The sequence below is a fragment of the Manduca sexta genome, unplaced genomic scaffold (assembly GCF_014839805.1).
Source record: "Manduca sexta isolate Smith_Timp_Sample1 unplaced genomic scaffold, JHU_Msex_v1.0 HiC_scaffold_1725, whole genome shotgun sequence".
Lineage (NCBI taxonomy): Eukaryota > Metazoa > Arthropoda > Insecta > Lepidoptera > Sphingidae > Manduca > Manduca sexta.
Genome location: NW_023592618.1, coordinates 1 through 24,518, shown reverse-complemented (window position 1 = coordinate 24,518; position 24,518 = coordinate 1). Strand labels below are relative to the sequence as shown.

General features: G+C 32.4%; 3 protein-coding genes and 3 pseudogenes across 3 annotated transcripts; 2 read left to right on the top strand and 4 right to left on the bottom strand.

The window, feature by feature from the left end:
* Positions 1-1,294: 1,294 nt before the first annotated feature.
* Positions 1,295-5,612, bottom strand: LOC119191631 (39S ribosomal protein L22, mitochondrial-like; the record flags this gene model as incomplete). The annotated part of the gene is given in 4 exon segments (XM_037445519.1): positions 1,295-1,554; positions 5,119-5,332; positions 5,449-5,507; positions 5,510-5,612. Coding segments are annotated over 4 exon segments (597 nt in total), but the record flags the coding sequence as incomplete, so codon positions are not given.
* A 3,955-nt stretch (positions 5,613-9,567) lies between these two features.
* On the bottom strand, positions 9,568-10,924 carry LOC115451380 (cytochrome b-c1 complex subunit 8-like). The gene is given in 3 exon segments (XM_037445518.1): positions 9,568-9,728; positions 10,650-10,709; positions 10,712-10,924. Coding segments are annotated over 3 exon segments (246 nt in total). The 5' UTR covers positions 10,803-10,924; the 3' UTR covers positions 9,568-9,633.
* A 377-nt stretch (positions 10,925-11,301) lies between these two features.
* Positions 11,302-16,550, top strand: LOC119191632 (annotated as a pseudogene).
* Positions 16,425-19,239, bottom strand: LOC119191629 (annotated as a pseudogene).
* Positions 19,240-20,056: 817 nt separating this feature from the next.
* LOC119191634 lies at positions 20,057-22,022 on the top strand (annotated as a pseudogene).
* A 118-nt stretch (positions 22,023-22,140) lies between these two features.
* On the bottom strand, positions 22,141-24,415 carry LOC119191633 (ER membrane protein complex subunit 10-like; the record flags this gene model as incomplete). Its single annotated transcript, XM_037445520.1, is given in 4 exon segments — positions 22,141-22,239; positions 22,314-22,324; positions 22,327-22,409; positions 24,156-24,415. Coding segments are annotated over 4 exon segments (453 nt in total), but the record flags the coding sequence as incomplete, so codon positions are not given.
* Positions 24,416-24,518: the final 103 nt, after the last annotated feature.

Below are 24,518 nucleotides of genomic sequence, written 5' to 3'. Positions count from 1 at the left end.
AAATGTATAAAAGTTATAGAAATGGTTTTAACGTTTAAAATATGTGAGATGTTTTGAGTATGACAATAAAACATATATTTTTATACAGAAATCTCGTAACATTGATGTTTAAGAACCTAGATGTCCCATTTTTAATAATAATAATAATAATTGCCGACTTTGCCTAATTTAACTGAGTATGTGGTCTAGGGTAGGGCTGCCATCACATAAATTGCCGACGCCGAATAAACACAACAAAAATCCCGGACAGCTCTAAAAAAATATTTATTACAACAAACATAAAAACTCGTTATAATTTTTTAATTTTTATTAATTTATACATGCGGGTTATTATTAATGTATTTTTAACTAAAATTTATTTCAATTTATCGCTCCTCTATAAGAAAAATTAGGTATCCCTAACAACAAAGGTGTCCGGTTACACCCGGACATTTTTAAAACCCCTGCCGGACGGCATCCGGACGCTCCTTTAAACTAGGCAAATCCGGAGAATTCCGGACGGTTGGCAGCCTTAGTCTAGGAAAACATTTTTTTCATTGAAGGGAGCTCCTACTTACCTATTTAACATGAAATATAATTGTTTCACAGATCCAATCGTAGAATTATATAGAATAAGGACAAATATGTTACAGTTAAAACCTGTTCTCAGTTACAAATTACAATGCGTTTCCCTAATTTAAAACTAGTTTTCAGTAAATGCCTTTGTTAAAACTAGAATTATCTACTGCTAAAATGACTATCAATGAAAACTAGTTTTAACTGGCCAAAACACGTTTTGTCGAAAATATTCAGTTAAAACTGTTTCAAACGAAGTCAAAATTCAATAGTTACTTATATGCCGTAATGTACTATTACATACTAACCTAAACTAAACCTTCCTTAAGAAATGTACTATCTTTTAGTAATAAAACCCGTAAAAAGATTCCGTTCAGTAGATTTTGAGTAAAGTTAGAACTAGGTTTATCTATAATTGAAATTGCATAAACCAGTAAATTCTAGTTATAACTATGTAATTCTAGTTTTAAGTTTAGTGACATCTGATTTTAACTAGAGAAAACGCGTTGTAACTGAGTACGGGTTTTAAAACTGTTACATATATAATACATAAAGTCATGTCAATCCAATTGTTTGAATTTATTTTTGTGTATTGTTTTCGGTTCTCGATATGGACCTCTAAAATGGAGGTAGTCTTTCTCGAATCAATTTAATAGCTGCCCAATGGACACATGCAAATTTTATATGTAGGTGTTTTAAGGATAAGGAAAAGATATAGCTGCTAAGTAAAATGACTATGGAATCTATAATCATATATTATATTAATCAATGAATAAATCTAATATGAATTTATAATCTTTCTCTTCCTCATTTGTTCAAGCCATCCATCAAGTTGCTGTTGAGGTGTCATTGGGTTGCGTTTATAATAATCAATTGGTGGCTTTCCTTCTTCTAATCGTACAAAATAATGGCAATATTTATGACGAACCTCCCCCATCCTACGTCTTGCATGCCTCCTTACACCTTTTATAACCATGCCTTGGCCCGAAAAGGATTCCGCTGAAAGTAATAAATATTAATATGTAAGTTTACTTTAAAATATTATTTCAACATTAGTACCTGCAAACCCTGATAGCATATTGGTGTTTAATTGAGATGCCAAGGACTACAGAAAAAGGTAAACTTTCTTGTGAATGAAGTAAGTACTTCAATAATTATAATTCTTTGTTAGGGATTAAAGTCACCTAATTTGGGATGTTACAAATATGCACAAACACAATTGTCAGGATGGCGAGTGCAGTGGAATTATCAAACAATACTTTATAATTCAAGGTGTTGGATAGTGTTTCTACTGTTTATGGGGTTGTATTGCTTACCCTCGGGCAAATGGTAAGCTTGTCTCGTTGTTGCTTTGAACTATAAAAAAACATTAAAGCAATTTTTTTGCAAATATGCATGCAGATATATTTATTTTCGAATTCATGCAGTATGCATCGCTGTGGTCATAAACACTCATAATAAAATTTACTTTGTAAAAAGAGCTGGAGATATTTCTCCAATTTAAATTGTCCAATTACTGTTTTAAGTTATATTATACAAAGGACTTGAGAAAACCCAAAAAAGAAAAGGAGACGATGGGGGGGATCATGGGTGCTAGATATGTCATAAGGGGCATTCCACGTGAAGCGGGCACGAAAAAAAACTCGATGTCTCAGATTTTCGTAATATTTGATTATCTTATACCCGTATATGTCCTCGATCCAGATACAAAATATTATTAAAGTATAAAGCCTGGTTAGCGAGTTCCGCAGGTTCAAATCCCAAGGGCACACACCTCTGTCTTTTCTAAAAAATCACGTGTGTATTCTTTGTGAATTTATCGTTCGCTTTAACGGTGAAGGAAAACATCGTGAGGAAACCTGCACATCCGAGAAGTTCTCTATAGGAATTTCGAAGGTGTGTGAAGTCTACCAATCCGCACTAGGCCAGCGTGGTGGACTAAGGCCTAATCTCCCTCTCAGCAGTAGAGGAGGCCCGTGCTCAGCAGTGGGCAAGTATATAATACAGGGCTGATATTATTATAAAGCCTGGTTAGCGAGTAAAAGGACTTTGAAGTTTTGACTGGCCGGCTGGTATACGCCACTTCGAATCCAATTATCAAGTTTTTAAATGTTACAATAAAATAAATAAAGCAATGAAATAAATACTTCATTTAATGAGCTTTTTTATTGTATTTTTGGAAATTGAAAAATGATTTTTTTTCTTTGAAAAAAATGTATTTGAAAGTTTCAAACTTGAATTTCACAAAGTTGGCATATTTATATATTTCTTATTTTTTTTCTAAAAATAGCTACTATTGTATAGATAATCCCTGCGAAGTTTCATAATGGGCTGAGAAGTAGTTTAGGAGCTAGACCGATTACAGTGCCGAAGCGTGGCGGTCGCCAGAAAGAGCGAAGTAGTAAAAACTTTCAATTAAACTAAATACTTTCGATCAGAGTATGTTACCATGTTTTGCATCGCTCTAACGATTCAATTACATCTGATTATAATATTAAAAAACATATTTATATTACTGACGGTGCACAACAACATTTGAAACTTGGCAAGAATAATCTATATACAATATTGGCTATTTTAGTAGAAAAAAGTTATTATATAAATATGCCAACTTTGTGAAATACAAGTTTGAAACATTAAAATATATATGAATAATAATAATAAATAGTAGTAGTAATAATAAATATGAGTTTGTGGCATTGATATTCTAGCCTATATGTATAAGCGGTCGGGTATCGTGATGGCTTTGTTTGATGCGTTATGTAAACTAGCTTGTGTCTCCAGGCGTTTTAGGTTACCACCGAGACCGTCAAATTGCCCTTCTGCCATGTGAAGTGGCACGAAAATGAAATTCTGCATCTTTACCACAATCCTGTTTGAAATATAACAAGTTAATACAATTAAATCTTTTTAAAATGTTGTTGTGCACCGTCAGTAATATAAATATATTTTTTTATATTATAATGAGATGTAATTGAATCGTTAGAGCGATGCAAAACATGATAAAATACTCTGATCGAAAGTATTTAGTTTAATTGAAAGTTTTTACTACTTCGCTCTTTCTGGCGACCGCCACGCTTCGGCACTGTAATCGGTCTAGCTCCTAAACTACTTCTCAGCCCATTATGAAACTTCGCAGGGATTATCTATACAATAGTAGCTATTTTTAGAAAAAAAATAAGAAATATATAAATATGCCAACTTTGTGAAATTCCAGTTTGAAACTTTCAAACACATTTTTTTCAAAGAAAAAATATTTTTCAATTTCAAAAATACAATAAAAAGCTCATTAAATGAAGTATTTATTTCATTGCATTATTTATTTTATTGTAAAAATTAAAAACTTCATAATTGGATTAGAATTGGCGTATACCAGCCGGCCAGTCAAAACTTCAAAGTCCTTTTACTCGCTAACCAGGCTTTATACTTTAATAATATTTTGTATCTGGATCGAGGACATATACGGGTATAAGATAATCAAATATTACGAAAATCTGAGACATCGAGTTTTTTTTCGTGCCCGCTTCACGTGGAATGCCCCATAAGACAGTTGATCACTTTGGTGAGAATAATGATCACTATTAACAATCACTGGCAGTGTAAGCCATATCACCATCCGTAACCAACTTCAATAGGTTACTAATTTTGTAGAACAAAATATGATTAGCCTTAATTTTTAACTCTACTGTCTTTATTGGATTTCATACAGCTTAAGAACAGTACCATTTTAATTCCATTAGAATTGACTTGGCCTTTGAAGATGTAGTAGAGTTACTCTTTGAAATTCAATAATATATAAGGTGCGTTCGGGTAAGATCGGATACGGGGTAAGATTGTATAACGAAAAAATACCACGAATCTATGGTTATTTTTTAGTTTAAGCTATGAAGGCAGCTACATTGTCTCTTTTTGCCCCACCCTATATACCACAGTTGATGCTCCGACCAAAAACGGGTGCGCTATGTGCATTGAAACAAAAAAGGTGGATTTCGCTCTTCTTAACACTTTTGTGACTTCTGTTTGATTTTGTGGACCTTATCATACTAGCATTAGAAGCTTTATTAGAATGGAGTCCGAACCTACCTCGTGAAGGTCCGATCTTTACTAAGGGTTTTGAATTTCTATACTGATATTATCATCTATTTTAAAGCTTACACAGAGAGAATTGGAAGATGATTAAATTATCACATAAAGTAGCATTAATAATAACCAGTTTCATGTATAAAATGTTGGTATCACTTAAATATTTTATAAGAAAAAAAATATTTTCGAGACTCCTCGCAACACACCGAAAAACCGCCCGAAATTAGCCGAACGCACTCTAATTATTTTTCTTGCAGTGTCAATTGGGTTTATAGGCTTCATGTAAAAATTACGAGAATTGTTTATTTTGGAAAGCAGAGTACAAAATATTTTATTTGGTTTTCTTCAGTTTTTATTTTATGCTTTTGTATCTGATTTATCAGAACTAGTTACTAAATTTGAAATTTACTGTGTTATAACTTACCACTTTCAAGCATGCATTCTGAAAAAAATTAAGTGTAAAAGATATCTATTACATACCTATCCATAAGTTACTTTTAAACTCCACATTATGCCTATTCACAGCAAGTTCTCGGGCTTCAATTATTGCTTGTTTAACTAATACTGCTCCTTTTTTATGTACAAAGCTTAGTTGTTTAAGTGCTTCATCCACTGTCATACCTCGTACAAAACTTGCTATATACCACAATTTGTCAGGACTATATTTAAAATTAGTTTTTTGATGACACACAAACTGAAAATGACAGAAAATACAATGTATATAATATTTATAGGTTATTTTACATTAATTTTCATAGCATACTTGCGAAAAAAAGAATGAATTATTGACACCATCCATGATTTACTTACTGCAGGTCTAGGTTCTTCACCAATTTCTTGTGGAGGATATACTTTCTTGTTATGTGCTAAAATGTCTTGGGAAGGTTTGATTTAGTCCATGCTAAATCTGGTGCACTTGTATGGAACCCATTAATGGGTTTTATATTTAGTTTTCCTAAACGTAAACATAGGTTTTAAAAGATGGTTCATGATGCAGCTATAAGTCAAATGCAGAGGGTTGGTACATCAGACAGATTAAACTTTAAGTTACAACTTACTAACACTTACAAAGTGCTAATTATACAAACTCTATTTGACGTCTACTGCCAATGACATTTCATAGCAATGTTGCCAATAGGCAATCACTTTGTACGTTATAATATATTCCTTACTCTATGCCAATAGGTATATCAGCTTGCATAACACATTTTTACCAGTAAGTAAAAGATAACGTATGTCTTTAATAATATTATCAGCCCTGTACTGTCCCACTGTTCGGTACGGGCCTCTCCTCTACTACTGCCGGCATAGCATGCGCACGACGACAAAATTTTGTCGACACTTTTTCTCGTGATTTTGTCGTTTATCTCTATATGTCTACCGACACTAACATGCGCGCTCATTTTCTCGACTTGTCACGAGAAAAGTAGAGAAAAATTAATGTTTTATTAATCTGTGGTATTTTTGTCTACAAACCCTAACATGAGCAAATAATTTTATCGTTTTTGACACTCGTAAACGAGATATTTGTCTTCTTTGATATTGTACGAAGAGATAAACCGAGAAAATTATCAATTTAATTTATTCGTTAAAACGCGATGGTGGTATCTTACTATAGTAAAATAATATCGATATACGACAAACGAGAGGCGTGTAAAGTGGAAAGAAGACATATTATACTTAATTGATTTATGATATCCCTTTGCTACAAAACGAATGGCATTGTATATTAAAGAAAAGTTTGCTCCCGATTTGGAGTCTCAAGCCAAAGGCATAGCCGTCCGTTTAAAGGTAATTGAATATATTTATTACATACTTAATTACATAAGTAGCTGAGTTTAATATCAATTGAAGTATTTTGATTTATAGATAATGGAATCATTTTTATTTTTTTTAGGTACAAGGTATGTTAGGGCTCTTAGATTGTACCCATATAAAAATATTACCTCCTAATGAGCCACAAAGTGCACAATATCAAAAAATGAGGAAGGATGCCTGCAACACCAAGGTTCAACTGGTAATGTACTATTAATTAATTATTAGAGTTAATAGAAATAAAAATGAATGTACTTTGAGAAATATCTTCACAATTAATACATAGCGTGTTACCTTTCATAAAAATGAAATTAGTGTGCCAACTAATGAGGTAATAAGAGCTATTTAATCAGATTAATTGCAGTTTTATTTTTGTTTATTTTAATACTACAAATACAAATGAGTAACTTGTTTTACCATAATGTTTTGCAAAACTAGTACCTATATGTTACCAAAAATGTCACATTATGGATTCAAACAGCAAAACTCTTAATGTGAATGCCAGGTATCGGAGAAGATACTATTACTATGCAACTTAACAATATGAACAAACAATATCTTACTTTATTTCTTTATTAAAAACTTCATTTACACTGATTGTATACTGATGGACTTAACAATAATGGATATATGGTTATACACTGTTTCAAATAGTTGTTTGACTATATTATTTTACCACTGGTACAACTTCACATTATATTACTATTGTTAAGTAACTGTAGGTAATGCAGTATTTTATGTTACAGTGTTCCAATGGAGGAAACTATTATAAATGACCATCATATGTGAGAAGAACCTGTACAATTATCAGTACCTGCAAGTGTCTCACAAGCAGGATGACCTCAATTATAATAAATAGATATTTTCCTATGTAAATAATGTATATTTTATTATATTCACATTTTAAATATCAAGATAGTTTTCATTATTACAACAAAATCTTCTACACAAATTTAGGCAACAATAGAATATTTCATAATAACTTGTTATACAACAAATTTCCTACAATTACTGTAATGAAATACTATGAACACTTACAAGAAACAGAAATTGCACTCTCAAGTAATTGCTGCAGTTTACTTATATTATTAATTTCCTAAACCAACAGAACAAGAACACAACAGAACAGAACCAAATTTCCTAACATACAGATGTTTTATCTAGTGTATAAATAAAGATACTTAACGAAATATATATACATGATATTAAGTATTTAAAAATGTAGTTTTTTTTAAAAAAACTGGTTATAAAAATACATATTTTCATTAAAGTATTAAGTTCAAACCGAGCAACTAAAAAACTTTTTGGGAGTAGTATTTAGTAAGCTCTTCAACATGGGGTTGACTGCTGGGCTGGGGACATTCCAATGAATGTAGAGGCACTTGATTCACGGAACTAAAACAAAAAGAAAATATATACTTACTTCATATTTTAATAAACACTAATACTAAAAAACATCAATTACCATCGAATAAGAACAAACTTGAGCTTTGTGGCTGCAAAGTTCAACTTACAACATTGGTGTTTTGCTAATAAAGTTATTGTTTCACTATACTTACATCAATTAGGTATTTTGTGAGGCCCAAAGCCACAGCCATCTCCTTCCCGATTGGACTACTGATTCCAATAGGCATTATGGTACATCGTTCTCACGGCGGGGCGTAGTCACCCGAGGTAAAGTCCGGCTTGGGCACCATATACTCGTACAAATCATTGTCTTATTAGATTTTATTTGATTTGTCTTGTTACTTCGTACTCCAAAATAGGGCGGAGCTGTTATTTTGTGTTAGAATCCTTATTATATTGTACAATATTATTATTAATTTTGAATTTGTTTACTTATTTACGTTTTTATTTACATTATGCTCTTTGTTATGACATAAACTGTCACATAAAACGTCAAAAACCTAATTGGATCATAGATCTATAAAAATTGAATGAACTAAAACCATTGTAGCTATATTAGAAAATAAAATGTTTAGAATATATATTTCAATGGGCAACATCAGTTTGTCTTCACGAGTAAACTTATGTCTTCAACGAGGAATTTGTCGATCGTGGTGCGCATGTTAGAGAAAACGAGATATTTATCGACATCGACAATTTGTCTACTCTCGTTCTCGAGATATCTCGTGATGCGCATGCTAGGCCGGCTGGGAGGGAATAGGCCTTAGTCCACCACGCTGGCCTAGTGCGGGTTCCCAGACTTCACACACCCTCGAAAATTCCTAATAGAGTATATCTCAGGTATGCAGGTTTCCTCACGATGCTTTCCTTCCCCGTTTAAAGCAAGCGATAATTCACAAAGAATACACACATAATTTTTTTAGAAAAGTCAGATGTGTGCCCTTGAGATTAAACCTGCGGACATTCTCTCGACAGTCCGTTCCACAATCAACTAGGCTATCGCCGCTATGTCTTTAATAACCATGGTTAACTTTTTTTTGGTACCTACACTAAAAACTGACATAATATTACATGACATTTGACAGCAATAAATAATAGTGTCATCAATAATTATTAAATTTATGCTCTGATCATAATTCAATTTTTCTTTTGACGGCGAGTCACTGATATCTGAGGCACCTACCTACTTTAGGTAGATATTAAAATAAAATAAGTTTTAGCAATGAGGTCTTACAAAATTTGTAATAAAAACATCTTAAGGTTATAGCTTAAGGTCCATTTTTCATACATTTTGTTTCATCTTTAATCTGGGTAACTAAACAAGTATTGACAAGTAAAGAATTTAAATTCACGTCTAGTTAGTGATTAGTTCTCGCAGTTGAAAGAAAAATGTAAAAATAATTAATAATCATGGATATTTCTGCCTTTAAAATTTCGTCATATTAAATTTTAAAGGCCGAAATATCCATGATTATTAATTATTTTACGTTTTCTTCAACTGCGAGAACTAATCACTAACTAGACGTGAATTTAAATTTTACTTGCCAATACTTGTTTAGTTACCCAGATTAAAGCCGAAACAAAATGTATGAAAATGGACCTTGAGGTATCGCCTTAAGCTATAACCTTAACAGTTGTAGATTTTTTGATGCCAACTCGGTTCTGATTATTGTATACCCTAATCAATTCTACAAATAAAAGACGACATAAATGAAAAGTAACATTTAATTAAATAATGAACTAAGATCAAAATTTATTTACATAATATATTGTTTATTGATCATTTTCAAAATCAGCAGGATTTTTGCGGCTGAGTCTGTGGTGCTCTCTTTCAACTCCTTCAAAGACTAGATAGCTAATGACAAATGCTGCAATTAGAAAATAAATTGAATTATTCAACAAATACATCATAATTTTAACTTATATATGCCATAAAATAAGTACTAGAATAAAAAGACTTCACAAACCACTAAAAAATTATTGAACTTTATGTATAATATGTGTTAATAACATAGTAAAACACAAGCAATCTTCAAAATTCTTCCTAATTTGTTTTATGTTTATATGCATATAATATATTTTTGGAGGCTGTGTCTTATTTAATTTGAATATTCAATATGTATTTATTTAGCCTAGCTAGCAATTTATATGCAACCCCTAGTATATCATTCTACAATGAGTCCATGAGTTAACAATTTATCTTAAATTTGGAAATTGAGATTGACATAGCTTCATCCACATACAAAACCATCCCTATTTTATTAAGCCCAATCTCTATATTATTGAGCCCAAAGTGAATATTTCAAAGATAAAAATTACCAATATTGTCAATCCCAACTCAGTCTAATTATGGGTCTCAGTTTCAAATCCATGTAAGGATTATTGTAGATTGTACATTGAGCAATCATCCAAACTTATACTTAATTTAAATAGAGTATTTTATGCCTATTACTATAATTACTTATAATATTACCTTACTTCTAAGGTATCATAAAGAATAATGTTAATAATTATCATTAGTGGCTGTAGATGTTCCAAATTTATTGTTTTTCATCAGCTTTTATTCTATCCTTGTAATTTAAATTTGCATGGGAAAAGAATACATTTGTATATTGTACTATAAATAAAAGTTATCTACATAATTAGGGACACCTAAATCACTTGATAATTTTTTATATTTCTACAATTACTATAAGTTAATCCATTAATCACAGTATGGATAGTATATACGTAGTATCATAATAAAAGAAACCTGTGCAGTTATTAGTATAGGTTTTATAGGAATGTACCTGGTGCTACTCTAAATACACTTTCCCGAAATCTGCGAAACAAGTTTGGGATTCCATTGAAATGGCTCCTGCGTATGCTCGTTGTTCGTGATGCGATAGTTTGTAGGTGATCAATCCTCGGATCTTAGCAAGCTCTCCGAAGTGTTTACCCATTTTCACGAAATAACCCTTAAATAAATAAAATTATTATATAATCGACACGAAAACTCAAGGAAATCACAGAGGAAAATCCAACGAACGCACTCGTTCACCTTATGTAACAACACCACAGTGAAGAGAATTACACTAAAACACTACAGACTACCAAACCCAGATTTTAATTTTTCCTTTATATTGAGAAGGCAAAGGTATCTAGCACATACAGCCTCGTCATTAATAGTAAACCAAAAGAACAATAATATTTTATCAATGACGTCTATTACACTGATTTCATGCATCACCAAGAATGAACCGACAAAAAAATATTTACATAATTATTTAAAGGACTTGTATTCATGGACAACAATAATTTAAAAAAATATCTACAGTTTATATGATGATTACACTCTATCGTTGGCATTACATGACATGGCAGCCTGGTTTCTGGCCTAAGCCGGCCCTGTGGAACGAATGAAAAGAAAATTACAGTTGTCAATTGTCATTAGTTGCCACTTGCCATCCTTGCCATTGTATTAGTTTGTTTGTCTTCTGATTTGTATTTGCTATTACCAATTGAATTTGGTTGACTTTTATTTTAAATTTTTAATGCGCAAGTTGCCGTTTCTATTTAAATTGGTATCGAATTATTGATTTAATTCTGTTAGAGCATAAAAGAAAAATAAGAAAACATTCCTGGTTTTAGACTGAATAAATATTTTTACAAAGACCACAACTGCACCTATTTTTCGTCATGGAAGAAGTTGATTCAATAATATTGCATTTCCTGAGACAACTGAATTTGTAAGCTTGTGTTATTTCTATGTTATTGGGGCCTTTAAATTAAATCAGTTTAAAACTTTATTTTTCATCACTATAAATAAAAAAGATCCCAAATAAATACTGTTCTTTGAAAATATTAGATCAAATAAAAGAAATAGCTGGCTGAAAATAAATTTATAAATTTTCTGAACTTTTTTTTATTTTAGGACCATTGATGACAGTGTCAAAAGTATATGTGATCTACCAGTAGAGATTGTTATTGAGGCCGTTTCATCATGCCTCAGTGTAATAAACCCCACTATAAAGGTGCCAAAGAAACTGCCATTTGGGATATCACATAGGATAGAAGTTGCAGCACAAATAGCATCATTGTGCAAGGTTAGTATATTGAATGAACATATGTCTAGGAAGACAATAATCTTCTGAAGTAAGTATGTAAGAGTATTTGTACATGTTCCACATAGCATAATTAAACATAAGCTGCAGGTAATATAATGACAATATAATAACTTAGTTTATTTTTCTGAGTGTACTTGTGATTAAAATTATAGTTCTGTGGCATTAACATCTACAAACCAGAACATTGTTGTAATCGAGTCATGTTATATTATAATTAAAGTATTTATTCTTTTGCCTAGGACTTGGGTTACAAAATGATGTTGTATATCAGACATTTCTATATTACAATGAGACTGAGTTGAGGCAAGTGTTTATGTTTCTCATAGAAAGACTTCCAAATGAAGGCAAACAAACTACTGTCATGGCCACTGTACCTACAAATAAAAAATCTATTCTGATGCATGACATAAGTTGTAAGATTGATGAAGAATTTAAATCTATTTGGATTCCACCATGTTGCAAGCCTCCACTTGGAAAAGTAGGAGATTTCTCCCCTCCAGGTACCTATAATTGCATTTGTCATTCAATGCATTTAATTTAAGTTAGTATATATAGAACATTAAATTATTCTTTATACAAATTAGAAATTCAATTAATGAGAAACAATTAAATTCAACGCCTTTAGCCAATTTTAGTTCATTGGTCAGAAATGCACCCTTATGCCTTATCTCTTCTCTAATTATAGATGTGCTATTTAAAATAATGGAATATATTAACATTTAAAAGAAATAGCCCACAAGTCTATGTGGAAATAGGTCTTTCTGTTATTCCACCCAAGCATCTTATCAAATTTGTAAATTAAGTAATAAGAAGCTTTATTATTAACTAGCTTTTGCTTGCAGCTCCACTCGCGCGAATTTTCTGGGATCAAAGTCTCGCTATATATATTACTGGGACAGAAAGTAGCCTATATTGCCCAGGGTCTCAAATTATCATTGGTTTCTGCACACCGAAACCACATTGTCGCGGCCCTAGGCACAGTTAAGTGCGTAAACCTCATGGTTGTAATTTCACATCGAGGCTTATGAGGGACTTGTGAACATTTCCGCTCCATTTCACTCCGCCCATCCTAACACTTCCTCTTCCTTCCCTATTTCTCCTCTTCCTCTCTTCCTCTAGAGCCCCGCAGTCGCTAAGCCTGGGGGAACCAGTATACCGTTCGCAGGTTTCCCTCGGAGTGGACTGCGGGGTCTGTACCTAAAAAAAAATTCATTAGTTTGTTTTTAATTTTATTGCGTTCAGATAGGTACACAGACGCGAGTGGAAGAGTTTGCTTTATAATATATTTTTAGAATATTTTAAGAGTATTAATTACATCAAGTTTCTTGCATAACTATACATTTACGCAGCGCAATCAATGAAAACTCAAATGGAATAAGTTTTCTTTGTTTTTGGAACATTTTTCATTGTTCTCCGCTCCTTTTGGTCATAGTGTGATGTCCTTTTGGTCATCGGGGAAGGCTATGTAACAACATAGCCTTCCCCGATGAATAGGCTATCCAACATTAAAAGGATTTTTCAATTTGAACCAGTAGATTCTAAGATTATAGGTTTTTATTTTATCAAACAAGTAGTTATAACAAACTGATCGGCGTCTGTATCTTGTTAATCACAAATTATATTTTAAATTCTCAATGTATCTGTCAAGTTTGTTCTTGAATATATTGATATTTCGAGCTGACACTACATCTTTAGGTAACTTGTTTCACGTTTCGACACTCTATTACTTAGAAAGTGTGAGGGTTGTTTCGAGATCTGGCAGTGGCCAATTTACGGTGACCCCTGTGGCGGATATTTTTATTTTACTTAAATATTTTATGAAAGTCTGCAATGTTATTGTGTCCACTTAGGATTAGCGCGTGCAAACAAACTCTTCAGCTTTATATTATAAGTATAGGTTATACTCAGCAAGCAGACGGCCAAAAAACTCTTGTATTATACACTGTCCTATAATATTGTTAAGGTCTTAGTCCACCACACTGTCCTAGAGTGGGTTGTCAGATTTTTTTTATACTTACTTACCTTCAAAAATCTTATGGAGAACTTCTTGGGTATACAAGTTTCCTTACAATATTTTCCTTCGCCGTTAAAGCAAGTGATAATTTACAAAGAATAATATATCTTTTAGAAAAGCGGTGCATGTCCTGGGATTTGAACCTCCCAACCAGGATATCGCTGCCTCTCATCATTACTAATATTATTAAAAGTAATCCATAATGTGCTTAGTAATTAGGTTTCTTATTGATCCCCATTCCGCAGTAACCTACATACAGTATACTTACAGCAATATATTTTGTATCTTCAGGGAAAATTGGCATTACAACGCATACAAATCTGATAGAAGAAGAAATTGTTCAGAAGCTAATTAAAATAAAAGAATTATGTATGCTTGACCATGTACCAGTCTCAGTAATTCCGCAAACTAACCAAGAGATTAAAACTCATTCCGAGAGTAAAGATAAAAGTGAATATGAAACTGATAAATCATTGAAGGAACTGAAAGAAATAGCGATTATGTTACGTCAAAAAATGGACACTCTTGATAGTGAAAAGAATGTAATGGGGGTTGAGTTTTCACAGGTAAAAATGCATTATTCTTGTATCTATTTACTTATTGAGTAATATCTCATGAGATACTGCGTGATTAAGATAAAACATAGAAATGACGCATTACTGTTAAGTTTAGAACAGGGATAGCGACGTGTGCCAGTGGTGGCGCGTGACAAAATACTTCGGGCACGCGAGTAATATACCAAACATTGTATATACTTATATCTTTCTTTTGGGCTTCACTTCGCTAACATCAGGTTCAGTGAAGCCACTATGCAGACACCGATAAAAAAAAAAAACAACACAAATAGTCAAGGTCATAAAAAATAACAAATATTTGCTAAAAAGAGGCACTCAGATAGATAAAACCGCTTCTGGATGTCACGTTACAGGCCTTTTATTTTATAAATAATGGCACGTTAACCATTACGCCATCCCTGATCTAGACTGAGAAAATTGTCTGTACTAGATATAATTTTTGGATTGTTTCACTCGCACTTGTAGCAACTTTTAATACAAAAATTATAATCACTAAGATTATATTTACTTTTCTTTCTTTGGAATATTTTTGTTTGCAGGCCCAAAGATCTTGTGAAAGAGTTCAAGCGGACTTGAAAAATGTCGAAAATATACTTAGTAGTATTGGTTTATCTGATTATCAAGATGGAGCTACTGATAGCTTGTTGGAAAAGTGCAAAAAATATTAATCAGTTACATCATAAAAGTGAAGACCTTATGTCAAAAAATTTGTCTTTGAAAATGCGAATTGATAAAGTAAAGAATGATATGAGTTCTTCTGAGGTAAATACTAAAAACTTACTGATAACTGTAGTCTTTGTCCATATTCAATACCTCATGTTAATATATAATTTTTCAGTCTGAAAGAAATAAATGTAAAGCAATTTTGAATAGCTTAAAAGATAGTATACAAGTAATGAGGGATGAATATGATAAAAAGTAATACATCGACAGGAACTAAAGGATAGTTACGAAAAATTACGTGGTGGAAATAAAAGGTAAAAATATATGGCACTTATAATATGGGATAAAGTAACCATCGCTTAACGTAGCTTCACCAGTTGCACTTTTGCCCCTACATCTTTGAAGATAAAGGCTTGAGGCTATGATTATTGTCATTGTTTATTGAGATTATTATATTATATGTATTTATTTTGTAGGTCAATCTATACGAAACGTATATTAGAAATTATTTCTAACGTCGATAAACAGGATATGGAAATAAAGAAGATTTTGGAAGACACTAGACAGTTACAAAAAGAAATCAACTCTTTGGAAGGACAGTTAGAGCGGTGTTTTTCTATCGCTGATGAAACACTTTTTAGGGTAAGATTTACTTATTAACCGTATGTATGGCTAGGCCATAATGCCATTCAATCTGGCTAGCAGTAAAATTTTATTTTGTAAATTAAGCCCGTCATAGTACGCAGGCGTATTACAATCTCGCAGGATGCAAATAAATATTGAGCAGTTTGTTCACACTGGTAATTTGAATTCGTCGGGTGTACCGCAATACATTTAATTAAAGTGATCTTGTGCATCTCATAGGTATAGCTTTCGCGTTGTTGATGCTTATGAGATTTATTATAAGTTTTAATTCCAGACTGTATTGTTTTTTTTTAGGATGCAAAAAAAGATGACCAGGCAAAAAAGGCTTACAAGTTACTAGCTCTCCTACATTCTGAATGCAACACAATTGTGTCTCTTGTAAATGATATGGGTTCTTTGCAGAGAGACATAGTGGATTTGGAAGAAAATATCAAAACTGAAACAGCAAAGAGGACAGAGGATACATTGAAGAAAATTCAGTTAGATCTTACCAAGTTGCAGGAAGAGTGTTAATTTATAATATTTTTTACTGATTATATTATGCATAATAATAAAAATAAGTCAGTATAAATCTAATTTTAATTATTTTACATTCCATTTAATTTCGTTTTGGTAATATTTCAGGTGGAATGTACTGCTCATTAGTCTTTGTTGTTAATGTTTTCTTACTGGCAGTATTTGTTTCTGTAAGTTTTTCTTTTTCCTCAATTTCAAGATCCACCTTATCTTCATTTTCAAAGAACCACAGTTTCTGCTCTTCTTCTTGCATTTGTTTTTGTTTTTGTTGAATCGTTTGTATGCGCCTTGCTCTGTCTAGACGATTAATTTGTTCTTCAAGTTTTTGTTTTCTTATTTCTACCCAAGATTGAAATAACTAAAAAAATAAAGATAAACAATTATGAGATTCTTAGGAATAATGGGTGTTACTAATATTGTAGCCTGGGGCAATTAATGTCTGTGCTACTTGACCAATCATAAATTATAATCAACCTATGTGTTGGCTCAAACATAAGTTAAACTATTAGAATACTGATACACTCTCCTAGCTATTCCTGTGACTTTTCCAGGTCATGTATGGTATTTTATTTAAGAATTAACTGCCATATTTTTTATATAGTTTTTTGTTGTACTACACCGCTATAAACCAGCAACAAAACTATCGGAAATTTACACTTTGTACTCAATGCTTCATGCAACAGCATACTTCCATATGTATTATTTTTTTTTCAGGATAAAAAATAGCCTATAATATGTTAATCATTCAGAACAATATGATCAATTTCTAGATCTACATCAGCTACCGACAACTAACTGATATAGTTCATTAATAGCAATGGATGGCAGTTTGTTACCACCAAGATTTATTACGAAAAAAATAATGACCACAATCTAAAATAAGCTTCTAAGTTGGCACATTCATGTCTTGTGTACGAGATTTCTAATGAGAGTTTTTCTTTTTCATTTAATAAAAAAGAAATATCAGTTGATAAAATACTATTCGTATTGATTTTTTATTTCATATAGACAAAAATAAATAAAATTTTATATGAATTAAAGTTGTTTTATTAATTTATTTTTATTGTTTAAAAAAGTGGGCACAATATAAGGTGCTAAGGGTCACCTACTGTAATAGGTAGCTTTGTAAACAAGCACTGGCTATTTTTGCATAACTGGCATAACAACCCTGTAATATGGTGCGGGTGTCATAGATAATAATGTGGTATAGTGATTTAGGATATTTTGGGACTGGAAAAGAATTTCTAATGAGAGCAAAGTTACAAGCAACTCCTAGTTCTGTATAAGATCATACAGAATTTAATACCCATTCAAAAAGGATGTTTAATTTAAAAATATCAGCCCTGCATGATATACTGTCCCATTAATGGGCATGGGCCTCTTCTACCTCACTAAAAAGGGTATAGGGCTTAGTTCACCATGCTGGTCTAGAGTTCACACACTTTCAAAATTCATATAGAGAACTTCACCAGTATGCAGGTTTCCTCACTATGTTTTCCTTCACCATTAAAGTAAGTGATAATTCACAAAGAATGCGCACATCATTTTAGGTCAGTGGTTACCTGACTAACTTTTAGTCAGTCCAGTCAGGTTTCATGATTTTGAAACTGTGGACATTTGTCTCGGTAGTTCATTCCATACACAAATAGGCTATTGCTGTTTGTACAAAAGGATGTAAAACAAAATATACACATGGTAATTACCTGTTTTTGTGTTAATATATCATTGTTTTGAGATTGGTTGATGGCATTTTCAACAGCAATACTGATAGCTTTCTCTAATGTTGTTTCAGTAGATATTTTTCAGCTACACTTAACACAGAAATGCTTTTTTCAATTATGTCTTTAACATCAGATTCTGGTGAATGTTCTTTATCTCTATTAAATATATCAATAACTTCATTGAATAATTTAAATGATGTAGATTTTGTTAATTCTTGACAAAGTTGTAATAATTTATCATATTTCTTGTAAGCTAGCCAACCAATTAGCCTCAAGTTGTTACAAAGGTTATCGTTAGGTTTGTTTGTAATCCAGGCTAATGTTTTCCCACACAACAAATATCTATCTTTTATATCAAAATGGTCATCAAAATATGGATTTCTCAAATATTTTACTCTTATTTTTATTTCTTCAACTTTTTTGGTTTTATCTTCAACTGGTGTTATAGGTTCTGGTGGTTTATATCCAAGTATATATTTATAGCATGCATACTGGCAGAGTGTACATGTTATAGTGCTTGAAAATTCCTCTTGCAGCATGACTAAACTCGCAACATCTGCAGCTAAATCATAATTGTGTTTAGATAATAACTCATTTAATAAAATATTAGCACTGTAATCGTCCAGAAAAACACCGAAGTTTAACGGGTCTTTAAGTATTTCAATTAATTCTTCAACATATCCAAACTGTAAAAAGTTACGTACAGTAGCATGCGATGTCGATTCCAATGTATTACCAGTTTCGGCGGAGAGTCTTAATTTATGAAGAAGATCTTTTTAAGTTCTCCTCAAGATGATGGGAATCATTAACTGCATTGGCGAATATATCAATGTCTATTGCACTGATTGTTCCCTTCGAGGTATAGCTCTGATCCAACTGATTGTAGAAGTCGCTTAGGTTTATTTTGTTTAATAAAGGTGATGAATTCGTTGCATTCCATGATTCCGTACATTTATATTCCTCTGTTAAAAATGTCCGTCTTATAACAGAAATAGCAGATATCTTTTCTTTGTGACATATCTTACGAAAAATTCTGAGCATTTCTATTATTATTTATTCTTATTTTGTAATATACGAAACTAATTTCAAATATTATGTTAAAATTTTTCGAGGTTATGTTCAAAACGTCAAAAATATATGGAAGAAAGTAGTGCTGCCAACTTGCCGAGACGGATAAATCACGGTGCATTTTACAAATCTTATTCAATTTAAATAAAAATTAAAAACTGTAAAAATAGTATTCACAACCATCATTATAGTTTTCTTTAAGAACGTCAAATTTGCACATATTTAAATATTCACCCTAAAAACTTATTTGTATATCGATATTCATTTATAATGACTCGATTACGTATCTTAAATGGATTTTGTTACTAGTACCTAAACAACCCTAGCGGCGCGGTTCCCAACTTAGGGGTTTTCCCCCCAAATTTAGGGAGTAAATTAGTGGGATAGGATTTTTTAGGGGTTTCATATGTTTAGGGGTATTTTTAGGGTTTTTCTGAATATATAATATTTTGAATATAATAGAACTATCCAATGCAATAATAGCGTTTGTTACGGTTCCCATTTCGAATGCAAGTGTTGAACGTGCTTTCTCGATCTATAATATAGTTAAAAATAAGCTACGAAATAAATAGACTATCCTAATTTGAAATGTTGCAAAGCATAATGATGATTCGATTCACATTGATTCGTAATGGTGGATCTTGTACAATATTCAATCCATCTTCTAAAATGTTAAATTTCAATGATGTATGATTTTAAAAATTCTGACTCTTCAGAGGAAACTGACATAATTTTTAATGTATTAGTTAATTTATAAATAAAAAGCATTAACAAATATCACTGAATATTACTTATATTATTTTGATTGAATATAATTTTTTAGGGGGATTTCCAAATAATTGAGGCAGTTTTAGGGGGTTTTGACTTAGAGTTCGGGGTAAATATTTCTGAGAGTTGTTAACACTGCCTAGCGGCCAAATCGTCGCCCTTATAGTTTTGAGTTATAAAACCAACCAACTTTGAAACTGTTTTTTAATTTGTTTCGGAAAGACATTACCTAGTAGGATTTTAAGTTTAATATTGATTCTATAAATTTTTTTACTTCGAATACAGGAAAAAATACGTAAGTAGCTATGTGATATACACAAAAACTACATGATGGCAAAATATTTTTCCTTGTTATGATGTTACGATAATTTCGTGTCCGTTTTTACAAGATGTACTTTAAATTTGAAACAAATGCGTAACTTTTTGTTATTAGAGTCAGACATTTGATTAAAACACACAATGTATCCACTTTCTCTTGCGTGTAATATTTTTTTGTAATAGTGTACAAATGACAGCATATTTTTCGCATGCTTTCGTTGTTTGTACATGTAATTTCTTGTAGTTAAATATTCTTTCTAATTAACATTTCAGATTAAACAATGGCTAACCAGTGGGGACAAAAGGCTGAAGAATTAGAAATTTCTAACAAAGTTGCAGGACTGGGTCTTAACAAGAGCATTATATCTTTAAATCAGACCACTGACTCTGAAGAATCTGCAGATAATGCTAATCCAGCCGATACATCTCTTTTGATGAAAATTATCAGACAAGGCTTGGTGGAATCAAAGTTAGACATTGAAATTCAAAGGAAAGACCCAAACTCGCCACTTTATTCAGTAAAGACATTTGAAGCATTGCATTTAAAACCAAACCTTCTCAAAGGGGTTTACGCTATGGGTTTTAATGCTCCTTCAAAGATTCAAGAGACAGCCCTGCCAACTCTCCTAGCAGACCCTCCTCAAAATATGATTGCTCAGTCCCAATCAGGAACAGGTAAAACAGCTGCATTTGTATTAGCTATGTTAAGTAGAGTTGATCCCACTAAGAATTATCCACAAGTTTTATGCCTCAGCCCTACCTATGAGCTTGCAATCCAGACGGGAGAGGTTGCTGCTAAAATGGCAAAATTTTGCCCTGAAATTAAACTGAAGTATGCAGTTCGAGGTGAAGAAGTACCTAGAGGAACTAAGATTACAGATCACATACTAATAGGAACTCCAGGAAAAATGATGGATTGGGGTGTAAGGTTTGGTATGTTTGATATGAATAAAATAAAGGTTTTGTCCTTGATGAAGCGGATGTTATGATTGACCGTCAAGGTCATCAGGATCAGTGTATACGTATACACAAATGTTTACCTACTACATGTCAAATGATGTTCTTTTCGGCAACATATGATACTGCAGTCATGGAGTTTGCTGAAATCATTGTACCTAATCCTATAATAATAAGATTACTTCGGGAAGAAGAGTCTTTGGATAACATAAAACAATATTATGTAAAATGTAAAAGCCCAGAAGAGAAGTATACAGCAATTTGCAATATATATGGAGTGATAACTATTGGGCAAGCCATCATTTTCTGTCACACTAGAAAAACTGCCAGCTGGTTATCAGAGAAAATGTCATCAGATGGTCATTCAGTAGCTGTTCTTTCTGGTGAACTAACTGTTGAACAAAGAATAGCAGTATTGGATCGTTTTAGGGCTGGGTTGGAAAAGGTATTAATTACTACAAATGTTTTGTCACGGGGCATTGATGTGGAGCAAGTGACTCTTGTAGTTAACTTTGACATGCCTATGGATCTAGATAGAAAAGCAGATTGTGAAACATACTTGCATAGAATTGGCCGTACTGGACGCGAAAGGCTGGTATTGCAATTAATTTAATTGATTCATCCCTGGCAATGCAGATATGTTCAGATATTGAAGCTCATTTTGGCAAGAAGATTCAGTTGCTTGATATTGAAGATGCAGAAGAAATCGAGAAAATTGGTGCATAAACTGATCTTGAATATTGTTGTTTTGTAATTTGCTGTTTTAAAATACCTACTCAATAAATACTATTATATTTTGTATAAACTAGAATACTTTCAAATTCCTCTAAAACTACTAATAGAAATACCTAGTATGGAATGGAATGTCAAAAATAAATGGATGGTAGTAATTACAAATTTAATAAATACAATTTGGTTTACAATAATTACTAAATTATAAACCTATTAGCGTGATGCTTGTCCAGCTTGTTCGGATTAGTAGCTCCAGAAATCATGACGAAAATCGCTATTGGGACTATATACATCCACTGCAATAAAAAGAAAATTGAATTATACTATTGATCAGGATACAATATGCAAATATTTTAAGACCAATACTTACATATTTTGCCAAAATGACCTATTATCTTTAACTTCACCTCTTTCTCTGGCTTCTCTTTCTCTTTCTAGTTTTTGTATATATGATGCTGTATCAGGTCTGTTGGAATAATATAGTATCATGGCTTATACAATCAAAAGGTGTAAGAATTTCAGGTCATACAAAAATATTAAGTTGTTTTATGTTCCATTACATATTCTTTGTGTCTCCTAGTTAGGTTTTTATGATTTTATTATATATATACAGATAACAGACAATGCGTGACTAGGCTTGTTTGGGTAAGAATGAAAGTAGGAAGGACTAGTATTTTCGTTTTAGGGGTTTACGCCCCAACAGACTTAGGTGCGGGTTATTCTACAAGTGACCAGAGGGGGCAGAGATGACTTTGGGAAAAGGTGAGGGAAGTTCTACGAAGGCGTGAAGTTAATGAAAGACTAATTATGCTAGGGGATTTTAATAGTTGGGTAGGGCTGAAAAGAGAATGGGTATGAAAGGGAACTGGGTTCATTTGGTGATGCGAAAGTGAATGGTAATGGGAGAAGTTTGCTTGACGTGTGCTTGGAATGGAATTTATGTGTGACAAACACAATGTTTTCACACAAGAAGATTCATATGTATACATGGGAAAACGTTGGGGTGAAAAGTATGATTGATTTTGTAACTGTGGATGAACGATTGAAGAAAAACGTAATGGACACCAGAGTGTTCCGAGGAGTCGGTCTGGATACCGACCACTTTTTGGTAATGTGTATAAAGGTCTCTTCAGAAAGTGGCGACACCGTTGTCCGGCAGAATCGTGTGATTTAGAAAGAATAAAAGTGGAAAAATTACAAGGGGATATAAGAGAAATGTATGACAGTAAATTACAAGAAAAATTTGAAGGGCTAGGTGAGGTGTGTGAGGTAGAAAAATTATGGAAGGAGTTTAAAAAAGAGGTTGTGAATGTTGCAGTTGAAGTTTGTGGAGTAACAAAAAGAAAAAAATGTAAAGAGGTAAAGAATGTTTGGTGAGACAATGATGTTCAAAACGTTGTTAGTCAGAAGAAGCATGCATAGTTAGACTGGTTGGCAATAAGAACAGATAATAGAATGGGAAAGGCAAATGATAGAGATGTGTCAAATATGAAAAATAAGTATAAAAGAATAAAAGAGGAAGTGAAAACATTAGTTAAGAAGAAGAAGGATGAAGCAAAGGAAAATTTTGATAGAAGATTGTGTGAGGATTTCCAGAGGAACATTAAGTTTTTCTAGAAAACAATTAGGAAAGCTAGAGGAAAATCAACATCAGCAGAGCTTAGTAGTGTTAGAGATGCGAATGGGAATTTAGTGAATGGTAGAAGCGCATTAAACTAGAATCTCAGATATCTGACATTCTCAGTAAAGGCCAGGTCAAAAGTACCCGGAACCGGAGGGAATGCATGAAAGGATTAATAAAGGTTGAGGAAGCTCGAGAAGTATGTCAGGACCGTGCAAAGTGGCAATCTATAGTCTCTGCCTACCCCTATGGTATAAAGGCGTGATACTATGTATGTATGTAAAGACAACAATAAAAATAAAATTTTGCAGTCTTTCTTTCTTTAAATATTTATGAAGGAGGAAACAAGCAAGCTGCTTGTCTGAAGGTAAGAGAAATAACCACCCATTAATAATAGAAACACTCTGTTGAACTTTGAATTTCACAATACTGCATAGCATCCCTTTGATCTCTTCAGCCTGGGGTAAGATATATTTTGTCTTACAATGCCCAGTAACAATTACATTACAATGTATATTTCAGTGTTATTTACCTTTGCAGCATGGCATAGATACAAATATTAGATAGATATAAATTTAAGAAGACTTACACAGGGCTTGATCTACATATCGTAGATAAAACTTGGAATTAATTATATAGCCATCTTTGTCTTGTTGTAGTGATTGTGATGAATTAGTCACTTGGAAGTTGATTGCAATAACAGCGCCTGTGGGAAGCATCCATGCATTGATGGCATCAGTAAGTCCATTGTCCAGGAATGTTTTAGCTTTTACTGATGACAAAAATTCAGTTCCTTTGTTATCAGCTGAAGAAACTAAAGCTCTTAGGTATAAAAATCCATCTGCTAAATTCTGAAAAGGGAGTATATAATGTTTAAAAATTATTTTTGGTTAATTGATTATGTGGGGATACATTAAAAGCTTGTTTAACAAGTTACTAAACATCACAAAAACT